General features: G+C 39.9%; 2 protein-coding genes and 1 pseudogene across 7 annotated transcripts in view; all 3 read left to right on the top strand.

Moving 5' to 3' along the window:
* Positions 1-17,684, top strand: part of LOC111325029 (uncharacterized) — a 225,318-nt gene that overhangs the window by 42,922 nt on the left and 164,712 nt on the right. For 4 of the 6 annotated variants that reach the window (XM_088759637.1, XM_088759634.1, XM_088759633.1 and 1 more), the window contains 5 exons: positions 878-923; positions 1,184-1,221; positions 1,781-1,898; positions 3,278-3,370; positions 4,856-7,381. The exons of 1 other annotated variant lie outside the window; for it this stretch is intronic. In XM_088759637.1, the coding sequence (XP_088615763.1) occupies positions 878-923; positions 1,184-1,221; positions 1,781-1,898; positions 3,278-3,370; positions 4,856-6,531 (1,971 nt within the window). In that variant the 3' untranslated portion in view covers positions 6,532-7,381. Of the gene's footprint in view, positions 1-877; positions 924-1,183; positions 1,222-1,780; positions 1,899-3,277; positions 3,371-4,855; positions 7,382-17,684 lie in introns of those variants that run through there. One more of the 6 variants, XM_088759635.1, reaches the window with a different exon arrangement.
* Positions 7,562-10,434, top strand: LOC111325030 (uncharacterized). Its single transcript, XM_088759649.1, has one exon. The coding sequence runs from the start codon at positions 9,298-9,300 to the stop codon at positions 10,270-10,272; it is 975 nt and encodes a 324-aa protein (XP_088615775.1). The 5' UTR covers positions 7,562-9,297; the 3' UTR covers positions 10,273-10,434.
* Positions 10,503-16,959, top strand: LOC148730016 (uncharacterized; annotated as a pseudogene).

The following is a 17,684-nucleotide window of genomic DNA, read 5'->3' as shown; positions in this document are numbered from 1 at the left end:
AAGCGAATTTGCATAAAAGAGTGCGAAGCTAATTACATGAATACTTTAGCACAAAGAGAATCCGACTGTACATTCAATGCTGGTTTAAGATCTTAATACACAGCATTTCATTAACAAGGCATTCAAACCTGTTCGTGCATTTCTTGATTGCATTAAAGCGTGCTAAGAAATTGTTCGGAAGAGCAGTGTTACGTTCTTATGTTCGTTATAGGCATTATTCCATAGAACGTAACACTGCTGTTCCAAACAATTATGTAACCTTGATAATGGCGCAAGATTCACCGAAACGTCGGTTTCTATCGCTTATATTTCTTGTCTCATTCTATACTTAAGTTATTAGCATTAGTTTTGAACAGGGAAACCTGAAGTATATTCGGTATCAGATCTTTTCACATAAACTTTTATTGAAAAATTTTAAAAGATATGTTGACTTGATGATCTTGTTAGACAATCAAGATTAGAAAGATTTCACTATTTTTGTTCCAGCAGAAACTGCTGATCATTTTTAAAAATTATTTATGATATCTATTCTTTCTTCACATGTATTACAGTAAACATTTTGTTGTGGCTATTTTATACTGCATCTCAGTTGATCAAATTGACACTTGAATAAAGTTTGGTATTAAGTCACTTTTCGAGACAAATCATAACAGAGCAGTGGATGAGTGATAACACTTTCACTGAAACCAGTACATTAACCTGGCTTACATGCAAGATTTAGCTCTTAGATTTCACAATAGCTGAGCTGAAGGGCATGACTCAACTCCAGTCCAGCTTCTTGTTTTACTTTTAATTTGAAATTTCAAACTGAAACTTTAAATATGATTAAAGTGCATTATTTTATTAATGGTTCAATTTTTGATTATATTTTCCTTAGCCCGAGACAAGTGAGATATCACTGAGTGACCCAGAAGTGACACAAGGTAGTTACGACAAAAATCATTTTTTCACTTTTACTCGTGGTCTACATGTTATTTCACATTTTTGGAAGCTAATCGATATATGCTTATCTGTTCCAATTGAGATAATGATGTTGACCAACGTGGAGGTAAATTTTACTAAAGGGTATTCGGTATTTAAATGGAAAATTTAGAAAACAAAACGCACTGTTGATTTCTTTGATTTACCTTTAAAAATTTCCTCTATTCCTTTGATGCTAATCATTGTCTAAATACTGTTGCAGTGGTTGGAGATATTTTCCCCTCACCAGGCCATGTGAAGGTAATTTTGATTAGGAAAAATGTTTGCAATCTCAACGTGAACGTTGTGGTGAGCGGTAAATTCCCTCTTTCTGACGGTGCCTGTTCATGTGTTCTCTGTGCAGGTGTGGAAGCATCTAATGTTTTAAAGATTTGGTTGTTTAGCTGATAAGAGCGCAAGACATTCGAGCACGTAAATTTAAGAGGGGTTTCGGGAAAAAGTATCAGGCTATTATTAACTTGTTTTTCCAAGTTCAGGAGTAGAGGGTAAAAAAGGATAAAATCGGCACACAGGCGGAAAGGCTCATTTTTTCAGAGCACATCCGTTAGTTGCATCTTTAGCATGAAGTGGCTGATAATGTTGCTACTAGCTCTCCCCTGGATGGGATGTGAAACAATTTCACGCTGAAATGTGTTGCTTAGACCAGTATTAAAAAGTAATTATCTATTGTAACCACGTTCAAGAAAGTTGCTATTGAACACAGGTTTGACAAGACAAAAATTCCTGTTTCTGTAGTTCTTTACCAAGCTGAAATATACTGTCTTTCTTTCTTCGCTACTGATACTTGTTTTTATTACAGGGTGGATGTCCACTCCAACTAACGACGGAGAGTGACACAACAGGTGTGGCACGCTTTGATGGAGAAGACGTCCTATCAGAGAAAACTAACTCCTACTCCTTCCTTAGCTGTATTCCAGGTAAGGTTATCGTTTTTTGATGAATAATTGTTAGTAATGGATGCCAGTTTTAGCCCCTGTGAATTACGGTCTGCAACAAAGCCATCTTTGTTTGTCTGTCAGTGGTCAGTTTGTTCAGTCTATTAATTTGCATGCCTCTTCGTCATTTTGTCACGTCTGCACTCTATATCACTGCCGTTACACACGAACTGCAAGTTGTGAGAAGGTTCTCCTGATTTCGTTTAGATAATTTATGACCACTTAGACACAGCATGTGTACTGAGTGGTTAAAAATTCTACTCTACATTTGCCTGTATATTTTCCTGTATTGCCATAGAAAACTGAAGCATCTTCCTGTCCTGTGAAATGGCGCCACACGGGGCAATTTATTCCCAACCTTTTGTTTTGGTGGAAATGGAGGAGACATTTTGAACTCCAAAAACAACAACAAAGATTTAATTTTTTTGTTTATGTCAAATTTTCTATTTAAAATTCAGTTTAACTTAATGGTTGCTCTGTTTAAAGCCCTTTCTTCCGCTGCATGGTTAAAGTGAAAGAATTTCTAAAATTCTCGACGAGAATTCCCCCAGTTGCTTACAAGGAAAAAAAAAAGTGGCATATTTTAACTTCGAGAAAATTTTAGCGGCAAAACAACTGAGTTTTCAGTTAGATATTTACTGAAAATCTTTCTTACTGATGAGAACAAAGACCGCTTGCAAAGTGAATGTGTACTCAAGATTTACAGTAATTCCGTTTGACAGATTTTTCCATGTTTAACCATTTTACGCACTTTTTGTAAATTTTAATAAATACTCCATGAAAGTTTTAATTTAAGCTGAGGCAATTAAAACAAATTTGGTTGAAAGAAAAAAGTGTACCGCTTTTCCAGTTGGTACATAGGATTTAATTGTATAGATTTGGTGCCATTCCTGATCAATCGAGAGTTCAATAGCTACCGAAGCATAGTCTTGAAAACACCACTGAAAAGCGTCAAGGTAGCGGAAAGTGCTCGCTAACTAGGATCAAGCAACCTCCCATTAAAATAAGAGAAGTTTATACACATAACATTAACGACTCAGGTTTTACATTACAGTCATTCTAGAACTAATCAAGATTACATTTATTCATGCGTTTCGTATCAAACAACTGGGTTTTTTTTTTCGTAATTTCTACGGTATTTTGCTTAGTAAGAATTCAAAGGAGGCCTTGTACTCACTGCCGCCAATGAGAAAGCAATCTCGTTTTTGTTCACAAGGTCGGTGTTTAAATATCTTCAAATCCTCACCTTAATAGTCCTAGTGAAGAATGGCAGCACAACCTAGGTTTAGTCTAGTTGCTGCTACAGCCGCTGCTACACATGCAAATCGGATTAATAACGATGGAGCTTTTTTTTGCTACAGATTTCAAACTGAATTATAACGAAGAGGCAGTGCCCTCTTCTCCTGACGAATTAACGAATGTTGCATCGCACCTCCAAAAAGGAACTGTCACAGGTACTTCTACCACTGCTGATTTTGCGACTGCTGCTTGCACTGTTCTTTTACATGGGAGACTTACATCTTTAGAAGTAACTTCTCAGTTTGTTGAAAACTGAGAGAACCCTTAAACTCGTTCATCATTTGTTACTCAAAACCTTCCATAATCACAAGATCTAAGTGTTTTTATCCTGTGAAGGTACCTGTCCCATATAAAGGGCCATGCTGTGCTTTGCGCACCATCCTCATAGTTATTATCCGGGAACTGGGTACCTTTTTACACAAACCGAATGGAAACGGCAAAGAATACCACGACAAACAAAAATGGAAAAAAGGGTATTAGCACCCAGAGCAAAACTAAATCGCCTCTTTGGAAGAGGCATTTTGACGATGTTTTTTGTTGTTGAACAGAGCCAAAGACAAATGAAAGGCATTTATAAGACGGGTAAATATCTACATTCTGCACAACAAATGTGCCCCTATACAGTCACCTTTCACGGTTGAAATATCATACTCAGATGTCATATTCTTGAACGCATAGGTACACGAAAGCTAAAGGTTTAACTGGATATCGATCTTTGAGGCCTCTAAGCATTACAAAGAGACGAAGACCTTCGAATACCTAAGTTTTTATTCGTGTCATTCAACAGGCGCAAATAAAGGATTCTTAAAAGGAGAAGCTTTACGCCTTCTATGGATAATGTCGTCAAGCTACACGTTTAATAAAAACTCGCAGTGTTTCAAAATACGTTTAAAGAATAGAGGATATCAAGATGAAATTAAGGAGAAATATATCCCTGAATTTGATCTCACCAGAAGTGAAAAGTCACTTAAAAACTTTCATGGGATTAGGCTTGAGATCGATCGTGAACGTTTCCTCGTTTGACTTCCCTCCGAAATGCTGTGAAGCTTCTGTAGACTTGCTCCTCATTTTCTTGCCATATCCTACGCCTTTCGGTCATTCTATTGAAGACACTAAATGAGGGTATCAAAGCCGGTTCTCGATCAACATTGCAAAGATTTATTCGAATAATGTTACTCACACGGCGGCTTTCCCTTTCTGTAATGCAGAAAATATTGAGACCAATAATCATGGTCTTAAAATAACTGAGGAGAATTTGCTACCTTTCTATAACATCAAGAAATGGATAGAGATTCTAGTCTTCTCGTATAAAGAGGAATAAACCGTAGGCCCCGTCTCCTGCAGGGTTAGGCTAGGAGACATTGATTTCCCATGCACGAGATTGCTGTGTTGTGGATGTCCTCCCCTGAGGTGGGACGGGTGGGGAAGATAGAAGGTCCACATCACCAAATTGCTGGCATGAACTCAACCTGCTCAAACAAAAGATGAATGAGCCATTTTGGTGCTCATTAGTGACTGTCACTCCAAATTTGCATTTAAAAAGTATGTAATGCTTACTTTTGAAGATAGTTGCGATTTTAATTATTGTGGATTCTTTTCTCTGTTGGTTGATGAAAAATATCCTTTTTTCTTCCATGAAGACGTACAAGGCAAATCAATGGTGTCCTCACGGGAATGCACTGCAGAGCAACTGAACTACTACAGGATTTGTTACATAGGCACTGATATATTGAGTGAGGGTCTGCGAACAATCTTCAAACAAGAATGGGATAATCGTTACGCGACAACATTGGGAGAATGGAAAGACGAAGTTAAAAATGGAATGGACTTCTGGAACGGAGAAACCCCGCAAAGTAGAGATAGAAACTCTCGTCTGTTGACAATCATGAAAAAAGGTGACAGAGCTGAATGGGATTGTACCATGCTGTTTTATGCCATCCTTCATTCCGATTGTATCAAGGATCTCGATCCAGTTGTTTATTGGCATGTGAATGACCTCAGAATATTTCGCGATGAAGAATTTCCTCACATGCCGCGAGGCTACCTTTCCAGCAGAGATTTTCGAAATGCGATTTTAAAGGCGAAGGCTGCATTTCTCGCACTAGGTCTTCCCACTCTCAAATTACATGAAATCCAATATCACATAAGTTTTCCAACGGAGGAGTTGAGAAGTATCTTAAAGCAAATTGACGACCTTCGACATGAGGTTCAAGACAAGGATACGAAACTTCAAGAAAAAGGAATAGAATTTACAGAAAAAGACAAGGAACCTAAAGCAAAAGAGAATCAACGACATACCCTTCAAGAACTGTCTCAAACCGAAGTCTCCTTATTTCCCATTCTTCCTCCATTTGACGTCGCCCCGTGCGAATATCAGGCGAGGGAAATCTCACAATACCTGAAAGCACTTCAGGGGTCCGAACTAAACCGTGCAGGAGAGTACCACGATCGTGCTTCGGGCATTCACCTAGAGGAACGTGGAGCTAAGCATCCTGATGTCGCAATGTCTAACGATAACCTAGGTCTTACACATCGTCAGCTGCTGAGTGAACTAAACCAGACAAAAGAGTACCACGATTGCAGGCTGGCTATTCCCCCAGTGAACCTCAGAGCTAAGGACCGTGATGACGCAATATGTTATGATAAGTTGGGTCTTTTATACCGTGAGCTGGGTAAACTAAGATTGGCAAAAGTGTACCACGAACTTGCCCCAGATATTCGTTTAAAAGAGCTAGCACCTCAGCATATTGATTTCGCAACATCTTATGATAACTTGAGTCTTGTACAAAATCAGCTGGGTGACCTTAAGCAGGAAAAAGATTTACACGAGCGTGCCCTAGATATTCGCTTGAAAAAGCTTGGACCTCACCATGTTGATATTGCAATGTCATATTTTAGTTTGGGTGTTATACACCATCAGCTAGGTGACCTAAAGGAGGCAATGGATTTTCACGAGCGTGCCCTTGATATTCGTTTGAAAAGGCTAGGAGCTCAGCATGTTGATAGTGCAATGTCATACGTTAACCTGGGTCATGTACATCGTCAGCTGGGTGATCTAAAGCAGGCAAAAGATTGTTACAAGCATGCCCTAGTTATTCGCTCGAATAAGCTGGGACCTTATCATGTTGATATCGCAACGTCATACGATAACCTGGGTCTTGTAGAAAGTCAGCTGGGTGACCTAAAGCAGGCAAAAGATTGTCTCCAGCATGCCCTAGATATTCGCTTGAAAGTGCTGGGTCCTGAGCATGTTGATGTCGCAATGTCATACGATAACTTGGGTCTAGTACAAAGTCAGCTGGGTGATCTAACGTAGGCAAAAGATTGTGACCAGCGTGCCCTAGAAATTCGCTTGAAAGTACTGCGTCCTCAGCATGTCGATGTTGCAGCGTCGTACGATAACTTGGGTCTTGTACACCGTCAGCTAGGTGACCTAAGGCAGGCAAAAGATTATCACGAGCGTGCCCTAGATATTCGCTTGAAAAGGCTAGAAGCTCAGCATGTTGATGTTGCAACGTCATACGATAACCTGGGTCTTTTACACCGTCAGCTGGGTTGTGAGAAGGTTGTCCTGATTTCGTTTAGATAATTTATGACAACTTAGACACAACATGTGTACTGAGTGGTTAAAAATTCTATTCTACATTTGCCTGTATATTTTCCTGTATTGCCATAGAAAACTGAAGCATCTTCCTGTCCTGTGAAATGGCGCCACACGGGGCAATTTATTCCCAACCTTTTGTTTTGGAGGAAATGGAGGAGACATTTTGAACTCCAAAAACAACAACAAAGATTTAATTTTTTTGTTTATGTCAAATTTTCTATTTAAAATTCAGTTTAACTTAATGGTTGCTCTGTTTAAAGCCCTTTCTTCCGCTGCATGGTTAAAGTGAAAGAATTTCTAAAATTCTCGACGAGAATTCCCCCAGTTGCTTACAAGGAAAAAAAAAGTGGCATATTTTAACTTCGAGAAAATTTTAGCGGCAAAACAACTGAGTTTTCAGTTAGATATTTACTGAAAATCTTTCTTACTGATGAGAACAAAGACCGCTTGCAAAGTGAATGTGTACTCAAGATTTACAGTAATTCCGTTTGACAGATTTTTCCATGTTTAACCATTTTACGCACTTTTTGTAAATTTTAATAAATACTCCATGAAAGTTTTAATTTAAGCTGAGGCAATTAAAACAAATTTGGTTGAAAGAAAAAAGTGTACCGCTTTTCCAGTTGGTACATAGGATTTAATTGTATAGATTTGGTGCCATTCCTGATCAATCGAGAGTTCAATAGCTACCGAAGCATAGTCTTGAAAACACCACTGAAAAGCGTCAAGGTAGCGGAAAGTGCTCGCTAACTAGGATCAAGCAACCTCCCATTAAAATAAGAGAAGTTTATACACATAACATTAACGACTCAGGTTTTACATTACAGTCATTCTAGAACTAATCAAGATTACATTTATTCATGCGTTTCGTATCAAACAACTGGGTTTTTTTTTTCGTAATTTCTACGGTATTTTGCTTAGTAAGAATTCAAAGGAGGCCTTGTACTCACTGCCGCCAATGAGAAAGCAATCTCGTTTTTGTTCACAAGGTCGGTGTTTAAATATCTTCAAATCCTCACCTTAATAGTCCTAGTGAAGAATGGCAGCACAACCTAGGTTTAGTCTAGTTGCTGCTACAGCCGCTGCTACACATGCAAATCGGATTAATAACGATGGAGCTTTTTTTTGCTACAGATTTCAAACTGAATTATAACGAAGAGGCAGTGCCCTCTTCTCCTGACGAATTAACGAATGTTGCATCGCACCTCCAAAAAGAAACTGTCACAGGTACTTCTACCACTGCTGATTTTGCGACTGCTGCTTGCACTGTTCTTTTACATGGGAGACTTACATCTTTAGAAGTAACTTCTCAGTTTGTTGAAAACTGAGAGAACCCTTAAACTCGTTCATCATTTGTTACTCAAAACCTTCCATAATCACAAGATCTAAGTGTTTTTATCCTGTGAAGGTACCTGTCCCACATAAAGGGCCATGCTGTGCTTTGCGCACCATCCTCATAGTTATTATCCGGGAACTGGGTACCTTTTTACACAAACCGAATGGAAACGGCAAAGAATACCACGACAAACAAAAATGGAAAAAAGGGTATTAGCACCCAGAGCAAAACTAAATCGCCTCTTTGGAAGAGGCATTTTGACGATGTTTTTTGTTGTTGAACAGAGCCAAAGACAAATGAAAGGCATTTATAAGACGGGTAAATATCTACATTCTGCACAACAAATGTGCCCCTATACAGTCACCTTTCACGGTTGAAATATCATACTCAGATGTCATATTCTTGAACGCATAGGTACACGAAAGCTAAAGGTTTAACTGGATATCGATCTTTGAGGCCTCTAAGCATTACAAAGAGACGAAGACCTTCGAATACCTAAGTTTTTATTCGTGTCATTCAACAGGCGCAAATAAAGGATTCTTAAAAGGAGAAGCTTTACGCCTTCTATGGATAATGTCGTCAAGCTACACGTTTAATAAAAACTCGCAGTGTTTCAAAATACGTTTAAAGAATAGAGGATATCAAGATGAAATTAAGGAGAAATATATCCCTGAATTTGATCTCACCAGAAGTGAAAAGTCACTTAAAAACTTTCATGGGATTAGGCTTGAGATCGATCGTGAACGTTTCCTCGTTTGACTTCCCTCCGAAATGCTGTGAAGCTTCTGTAGACTTGCTCCTCATTTTCTTGCCATATCCTACGCCTTTCGGTCATTCTATTGAAGACACTAAATGAGGGTATCAAAGCCGGTTCTCGATCAACATTGCAAAGATTTATTCGAATAATGTTACTCACACGGCGGCTTTCCCTTTCTGTAATGCAGAAAATATTGAGACCAATAATCATGGTCTTAAAATAACTGAGGAGAATTTGCTACCTTTCTATAACATCAAGAAATGGATAGAGATTCTAGTCTTCTCGTATAAAGAGGAATAAACTGTAGGCCCCGTCTCCTGATTGTCACCAGCATGCCCTAGATATTCGCTTGAAAGTACTGGGTCCTGAGCATGTTGATGTCGCAATGTCATACGATAACTTGGGTCTAATACAAAGTCAGCTGGGTGATCTAACGCAGGCAAAAGATTGTGACCAGCGTGCCCTAGAAATTCGCTTGAAAGTGCTGGGTCCTCAGCATGTTGATGTTGCAACGTCGTACGATAACTTGGGTCTTGTACACCGTCAGCTAGGTGACCTAAAGCAGACAAAAGATTTTCACGAGCGTGCCCCAGATATTCGCTTGAAAAGGCTAGAAGCTCAGCATGTTGATGTTGCAACGTCGTACGATAACCTGGGTCTTGTACACCGTCAGCTGGGTGATCTAAAGGAGGCAAAAGATTGTTACGAGCATGCTTTAGATATTAGTTCGAAAGAGCTTCGACCACACCATGTTGGTGTCGCAACGTCATACGATAACTTGGGTCTAGTACAAAGTCAGCTGGGTGATCTAACGCAGGCAAAAGATTGTGACCAGCGTGCCCTAGAAATTCGTTTGAAAGTACTGGGTCCTCAGCATGTTGATCTCGCAATGTCATACGATAACTTGGGTCTTGTACAGCGTCAGCTAGGTGAGCTAAAGCAGGCAGATGATTGTCATAAGTGTGCCCTAGATATTCGCTTGAAGGCGCTGGGACCTCAGCATATTGATGACGCAACGTCATACGATAACTTGGGTCTTGTACAAAGTCAGCGGGGTGACCATAGGCAGGCAAAAGATTTTCACGAGCGTGGCTTAGATATTCGCTTGAAAGGGCTAGGACCTCAGCATGTCGATGTTGCAACGTCGTACGATAACTTGGGTCTTGTACACCGTCAGCTAGGTGACTTAAACCAGGCAACAGATTGTCACGGGCGTGCCCTGGATATTCGCTGGAAAGCGCTAGGATCTAACCATGCTGAATTCACAAAGTCATACGATAACCTGTGTCATTTATACCGTCAGCTTGATGATCTAAGGCTGGCAAAAGATTTTCACGAGCCTGCTCTAGATATTCGCTAGGAAGAGCTAGGTCCTCTGCATGTTGATGTCGCAACGTCATATGATAACTTGGGTCTTGTACAAAGTCAGCTGGGAGAGCTAAGGCAGGCAAAAAATCGTCACAAGCGTGCCCTAGAGATTCGCTTGAAAGGGCTAGGACCTCAGCATGTTGATGTCGCAATGTCATACGATAACTTGGGTCTTGTACACCGTCAGCTAGGTGACCTAAAGCAGGCATGTGCTTGTCACCAATTTGTCCTAGATATTCGCTTGAAAGTGCTGGGTGCACAGCATGTTGATGTCGCAATGTCATACGATAACTTGGGTCTTGTACACCGCCAGCTAGGTGACCTAAAGCAGGCATGTGCTTGTCACCAGTTTGCCCTAGATATTCGCTTGAAAGTGCTGGGTTCTCAGCATGTTGATGTCACAATGTCATACGATAACTTCGGTCTTGTACACCGTCAGCTAGATGACCTAAAGCAGGCAGATGAATGTCACCAGTATGCCCTAGATATTCGCTTGAAATTGCTGGGACCTTAGCATATTGATGTCACAGGCAAAAGATTGTTACCAGCGTGCCTTGGATATTCATTTGAAAGTGCTGGGACCTCAGAATGTTGATGTCGCAACGTCATACGATAACTTGGGTCTTGTAAAAAGTCAGCGAGGTGACGATAAGTAGGCAAAATATTGCCACGCGCGTGCCCTAGATATTCGCTTGAAAGAGCTAGGACCTCAGCTTGTTGATGTCGCAGTGTCATGCGATAACCTGGGTCTTGTACACCGTCAGCTGGGTGACCTTAAGCGGGCACAACGTTGTCACAAGCGTGACTTGGATATTCGGTCGATAGAAGTAGGAACTCAGCATGTTGATGTCGCAACGTCATAAGATAACCTTGGTCTTGTACACCGTCAGCTGGGCAACCTTAAGCAGGTAAAAGATTGTGGCAAGCGTGCATTCGGTATTCAGTTGAAAGAGCAAGGACCTCATCATGTTGATGTTGCAATGTCATACCTTAACCTGGGTCTTGTAAACCTTCAGCCGGGTGACCTAAAGCAGGCAAAAGATCGTCACGCGCGTGACCTAGATATTGCCTTGAAATGGCTAGGACTTCAGTATGTTGGTGTCGTTACGTCATACGATGACTTGGGTCTTGTACACCGCCAGCAAGGTGACCTAAAGTAGGCAAAAGATTTCACAAGCGTGCCCTAAATATTCGCTTGAAAGAGTTATGACCTCATCATGTTGACGTTGCAATGTCATACCATAACCAGGGTCTTATACACTGTCAGCTGAGTGACCTAAAGTAGGAAAAAGATTGGCACAAGGGTGCCCTAGATATTCGCTTGAAAGAGCTAGAACGTCGTCATGTTGATGTTGCAACGTCATACCATAACCTGGGTCTTACACATTATCAGCTGGGTGAACTAATGCAACAAAAGATTGTCACAAGGGTGCCCTAGATATTCGCTTTAAAAGCTAGGACCTCAGCATGTTGATGTTGCAACTTCATACCATAACCTGGGGCTTTTATGCTGTCAGCTGGGTGAACTAACGCGGGCAAAAGTTTTTCTCAAGAGTACCCTACGAATTCGCTTCAACGAGCTAGGATCTCAGCATTTTGATGTCGCAACGTCATATGATAACCTGGGTCTTGTACAAAGTGAAATTTACAATTATACCTGCTAACAAGTTGGGCGCTAATATTAACATGAGCCACGAAGCCAATCAGGAAAATTTTACAGGATTCTCTTTCCTGCGGAGGAATGATTCAATTTGTGACTAAATTATTCAGTTTCAATTGACCTGCGGATTAAAAATCAATTAAGTCAGTGTTCCTCGCGGGTTAGATGCAATTCTAGCGATTGCATATTATATACCTGAAAGATCAGGCTTTGATGGATTCAAACGCGTGCCTCCAAGATACTAATTGGACGCGACCACCAGCTGAGTTACGAAGCAAAATCTAAAAAGGCCTTGCTCTCAGCGTTATTGAGTTGCGAAGGAAGAATACGGCTTAGTTTGAAAGCGCAAATATGCAGCGGTTGCCTAGTGTTATCTAATAATGATAAGGGTTACAGAAGTAGGCTTTATGTTATAAGCTGAACTATTATGCGTTTTGATTGATTCTAACCGAATGAACTATTGGGGGACAAATGTATAGATTACTTAAACAAGAAAAAATTTTTGCTTTTTCATCATTTAAAACTCTATGCTGCAATGGGTCTCCACAATAATAGATCACAGAATACGTCAAAATGTGTGATAACATCAGTGACACACTCGGCTGCGCCTTGTGTGCCACTCAGCGTCATACACCTTTATCACGTAGCGCCATCTTGGATTGCGTGAAGCACCAAATCGAGGCTGGACGGGCATAAAGTCAGGGGGTGTGTTACACTAATCTTTACAGGTTTACAGTAGGGATATATTACATGTAAGCATGGCCCACGATCATTGCTCTGTTAACTTCTGTATAAATGACAAGATAAATCAGAGTGGGGAGAATTTATCTTTTTTCAATTTTCCTTCAAATTCTTAATTGAGATCGAAATGGATTGCTGCTACAAAGCGAGATAAAGGGCCAGAATTTGAAGTAAGAATCGAGCCGTGACCAGCGAGTTGTCAGACGCACGTGCTACTGGCGACCGACTCTTCGCTTTCGATTGAAAACACAGCCACTACACGTTTTGCGAAATACCTACTTTTGACGTATCCAGAACACTAGAATCATCTAAGGAATCTACTAGTCTTTTACTTTATATTTTTCATTTTACTTTTGGGTCAAGCTGTCAAACGCACATGGTAATGTTTCGTTTGTTTTTATTGACTCGGAATTTGTAATATGTATTAAATAAGATTCTCCGGTCCTCATTTATTCGCCTTATAATTTGCGGTCTTAAGGTGGCTCAATAGGGTTATGCAAGATCACGAAGCGCACGCTAGTGACATCAATCGAAAGTTAATTTTCTCGTTGTTTTTGCTATTTTTTCAAATCAAAGCTACTGAAACGTACCAAACAAGGGCCAACATTTGCTGTACAACAGTCACCTCTGAAGTCAAGGCTTTTAGTCCCAAATTAAAACTACTCAGATATGGCCATTTTTTGACGTCTGTTTGGCTTTGATTTCAATTTTCTTCAATTTCCTTCGGTAAAATTTTCCGATATTCTCCGACCGGGTAGAGTCTGACAATAAGAAACTTTTAAAATCGAAAAAAGTAGGGGTTGTCAAGGTGGTTTTTTTTGTTTTTAGCATTAGCGAAAAACTTGTCTTACAAAATTTTCTGATAAATTGACAGCAAGGAAAGCTAAAAAGGTATAACATCTCTGCCAAATTTTAAGGAATTTCACTGAAGGAAATACGAGAAATCTGAGGGGGGACTTTCTATTTTCTCACCTCAATGACAGTTACGTCATCAGACTAGGAACTCGCCAAGATCGCCATTTGAGCATGCGCGAACTTTCGAACCTCGCGGTTTTGTCGAGAACGTATGTGCAAACACGGGCAGTCACTTATCTTTGACGTTTTTGTACAAACTGCTTTTGACCAGAAAGTAAGTTGAGAACAAACCTTAATTCACTATGTCGCAGAATCCTTGGAAATCCCTTCGTAGTGTTTCAAAATTGCGGAGACTGTTCTCGTCGTGTTTGTGACCCTTGGAAGCGATGAGCGACTCGACAATGGCAGTCTCGTCAAAATACACACAAGACCTTTCCGTCCCAATCGTTGGTACAAATTATTTGAATCCTTATATCTTAGGCCACTGCCAGCAATTTTTTCGGCGCTGCCTTGTTTATTGGGCTATCCGCATTACCTGGGTTGCACAGCTTGTTATGATAAGGGGATTGTAAGTCACGTGATCTCAGGGATCACGTGCAGTGTGAAACTACTTAATGAAGCTCTTGAAGTTGAACTCATAACATGGTAGCAGGATCTCTTTCAGTGAAACTTTTCTGACTCCTAATTCCGACATTACAAAATTTTCTCACCTCAATGACAGTTACTACTAATTCCGACAAAAAAACCAACATTTCCAAATTCCAATTCGATCTGGAACAGTGGACAAGAATAGCCACCCAGTGGATGTCCATTGTTAAATCATTTATTTATTCATTTATTTATTTATTTATTTATTTATTTGACATGGAACGTATCAAACCTCCCTCAGAATTAGATATTGATAGTCTCAATCTCGCAGATGTATGGAAGGAATGGAAAGAAACGTTGGAATTGTATCGGATATCGAGTGGCCTTCGCGAAAAGGATGATGCCATACAGATAGCAACTATCCATAGTATTCTCGGTACCAAAGCAAGACGAGTGCTCAAAACTCTACCAAATATTCCCGAAGATATCACGCAAAGGACTGTTGGAGGTATCTTAACAGCGCTGGAAACGTATTGTGTTCCTCGGAATAATACAACTTACGAACGATACGTCTTCAGAAAGACCACCCAAGAATACCGCTCGTTTGACATATTTGTCACAGATCTCAGAAGAAGAGTTGAATACTACGATTTCGGAGCGATTAAGGATTCTCTGATACGAGATCAGATTGTGATGGGCATAAATGATATCAAACTACGAGAGCGAATGCTACGCGAGGCGGATTTGACACTCGAAAAGGCCATCAAATTATGCAGAATCACGGAGAAATCTAAGGAACAGTCGAAAATCTTCATCTCACCGACCACTAAAACGGGTAACATTGACGCTGTAAAGAAGACAGAGCAACCGGTGGACACAGCAAAATCCAAACACGAAGACTGCCGTAGAATAATGAAATTCAAATTCTGTGCAGCGTCTCATGAAAGGGGAAAATGTCCGGCCTATGGAGCCACGTGTCACAAATGTAATGGAAGAAATCACTATGCTCGGTGCTGCTTCAGATCGAAGAATGGCATGGAAGAAAGAAGTGTTCGTCACGTGGAAATAGAGGAACACAAAAGCAATGAACTGTTGGAGGGTCTGTACATCGAGTAAATTCAAGGTAGTACTAGAAGGAACATTCAGTCAAATCTACTTGTTAATGACATTCCCGTAAGTTTTAAACTTGATACATGTGCAGAATGTAATGTAATTTCCTCAGGTTTGGCTACTGAGTTGAATGCTCAGGTATAGCCAACAAGCATGTTACTCAAGTCATTTGGGGGGCACCAGCTAGATACTGTGAGCAAATGCCTTCTTGATACGAAGGTAAAAGGGGCTAAGGGTTCAACACCCTTGAAGTTTTGTGTACTCCGAGGTAATATAAGACCCCTCCTTGGTTTAGAATCATGCTTAGACCCAGAGCTAATCACCGTGAATAACAAAATAGAACAAATAGGTCTCAGTGTCAATGAAGTTCGAGAAAAATTCACCCTTCTGGATGAATTTCAGGATGTTTCCAAAGGTTTAGGATGTGTTGAGGGAGAGTATAACATTAAGTTGAAGGCTAATAGTAACCCTACTATTCAACCACAACGGAATGTCCCATTAAGACTGATAGATAAACTCAAAGGAACTTTCAAGGATCTTGAACAAAAAGATATTATTGCCAAAGTAGAGAAACCAGTTACCTGGGTTAGCAATTTAGTAATCGTAGAAAAACTAAAAAAAACTCTGAGATTGTGTCTAGACCCACCAGATCTAAATGGAGCTATTGAAAGGGAAGATTTCAAACCGCCAAGTTTTGAAACCATTTCAAGTACTCTGAGTGGTTGCAAAGTTTTCTCAGTTGTTGACATGTCAAATTGTTATTGGCGCCAAAAACGTACGGAAGAATCCTCATTTCTCTGTGTGTTCAATTCGCCTTTTGGCCGATTCGTTTCAAAAGAATGCCATTTGGTATTTCATGTGCAAGTGAAGTGGCCCAGAAAATGGTTGAAAAACATTTTGGCGATATTTCAGGTGCATTACCAGTTTTCGATGATATCATCATTGGAGGTAGAGATGAACAAGAACATGATATGATATTGCGCAAGGTGTTGACAAGGGCACGAGAGCGCAATATCAAATTCAACCGAGACAAAATCCAATTTGAGTAAACAAAGTCAAGTACATGGGTGAAGTTCTTAGTGAACTGGGATTTTCACCAGACCCAGACAAAATTTCTGCTATTCACAACATGCCCACTCCATCATGCAAGCAAGATCTGCAAAGGTTATAGGGAATTATCAACTATCTTGCCAAGTATATTTCAAACAGGTCTGACTTAACTTCTCCATTGCGATCCTTACTTAAGAGTGGCTGTCTGTAAGGATCGAGAATCGTTCGTCAGCGACCATTTTGGTGAATTGCTCATATTTTGCTCAACGACACCCTTTGGTAAACTGTTTTCAAAAATTAAGTTTAAACGTTCCGACGAGTGTTAATTTTTCAGAAATTTGCGAAAATTTGAAAACGCGGTTTAAGTGCGGTTTTCCGCCTGGCAAATTGTCCAAAATTCACCGTAAAACCCAAGCTCCGTTGAGGGCTTAAAATTAATTCAGTTAACACCAAACTTCACACGTTTTAAGAAAAAGTCTTCCCATTCATTTGTGTTCTGTTAAATTTTCCGTAGACAGTTATATTGTGATTTTTTTTTTGTCCCTTAAGCAACACCCTCAAAAAGTGCTGTACATGGGGCGAAAAATAGGTAAAATTTAACGCGATAGAAGTATACCTGGTACATAATTTTTTTAATTTTTAACTAGATATTCGTATTAAAATGTCCTTATTCAATACCTGAGTAAAATTTGAGCCTTTGAATCGGAACGCTTCCTTTTGAAAATACCACAAATGTTTGTGTCCTGAGCGAGCAAAGATATACGTTGTGTAAACAAACGCTAATCTAATTATTCCCTGCTAGGTAGAAAAAGGTTTTGAAATCAACTTTAATTTTGGAAATTTTTAGCTGTTATGTCACAAGATATTAGGGAAAAGGGAAATCATACATTCAGAGTTACGTGAGAGCAGAGAGAAAATAAAATCAGTGTCGAAAATGTACATACGGTTGTCACATCGATTACCATTATGCAAATGACGACCTCAGCTGTAGGAAAACTATGATATCTCTTGCTCATTTTGTTGAATGACTCTTTTAACCATTTTGGTGAATTGCTCATATTTCGCCCAAAGAAACCTTTAAGTAAACCCTTTTCAAAAATCATGTTTTTAAGTTCCAGCGATTCTTAACTTTTCATAAATTTACGAAAATCTGAAAACGCGGTTTCAGGTTACCTGAGTTCATGCTCCGCATGTCGCACAGTGAAAAATTAACTGCGAAAACCAAGTTCCGCTCAAGGCTTAAGATGAAATCAATCAACACCAAACTTCACACGTTGTAAGGAAAGCTATTCTTATTCAATCCTGGTGAGTAAATTTTTCGGGCACATCGATTTTGGGATTACTTAGGCCCTTAAAAGAACATCCTTACAGACCATGCAAAATGGCGTTGAAAAACGGGT

Source organism: Stylophora pistillata, chromosome 5, assembly GCF_964205215.1.
Source record: "Stylophora pistillata chromosome 5, jaStyPist1.2, whole genome shotgun sequence".
Taxonomy (NCBI): Eukaryota; Metazoa; Cnidaria; class Anthozoa; order Scleractinia; family Pocilloporidae; genus Stylophora; species Stylophora pistillata.
This window is presented reverse-complemented; position numbering and strand designations above follow the sequence as displayed.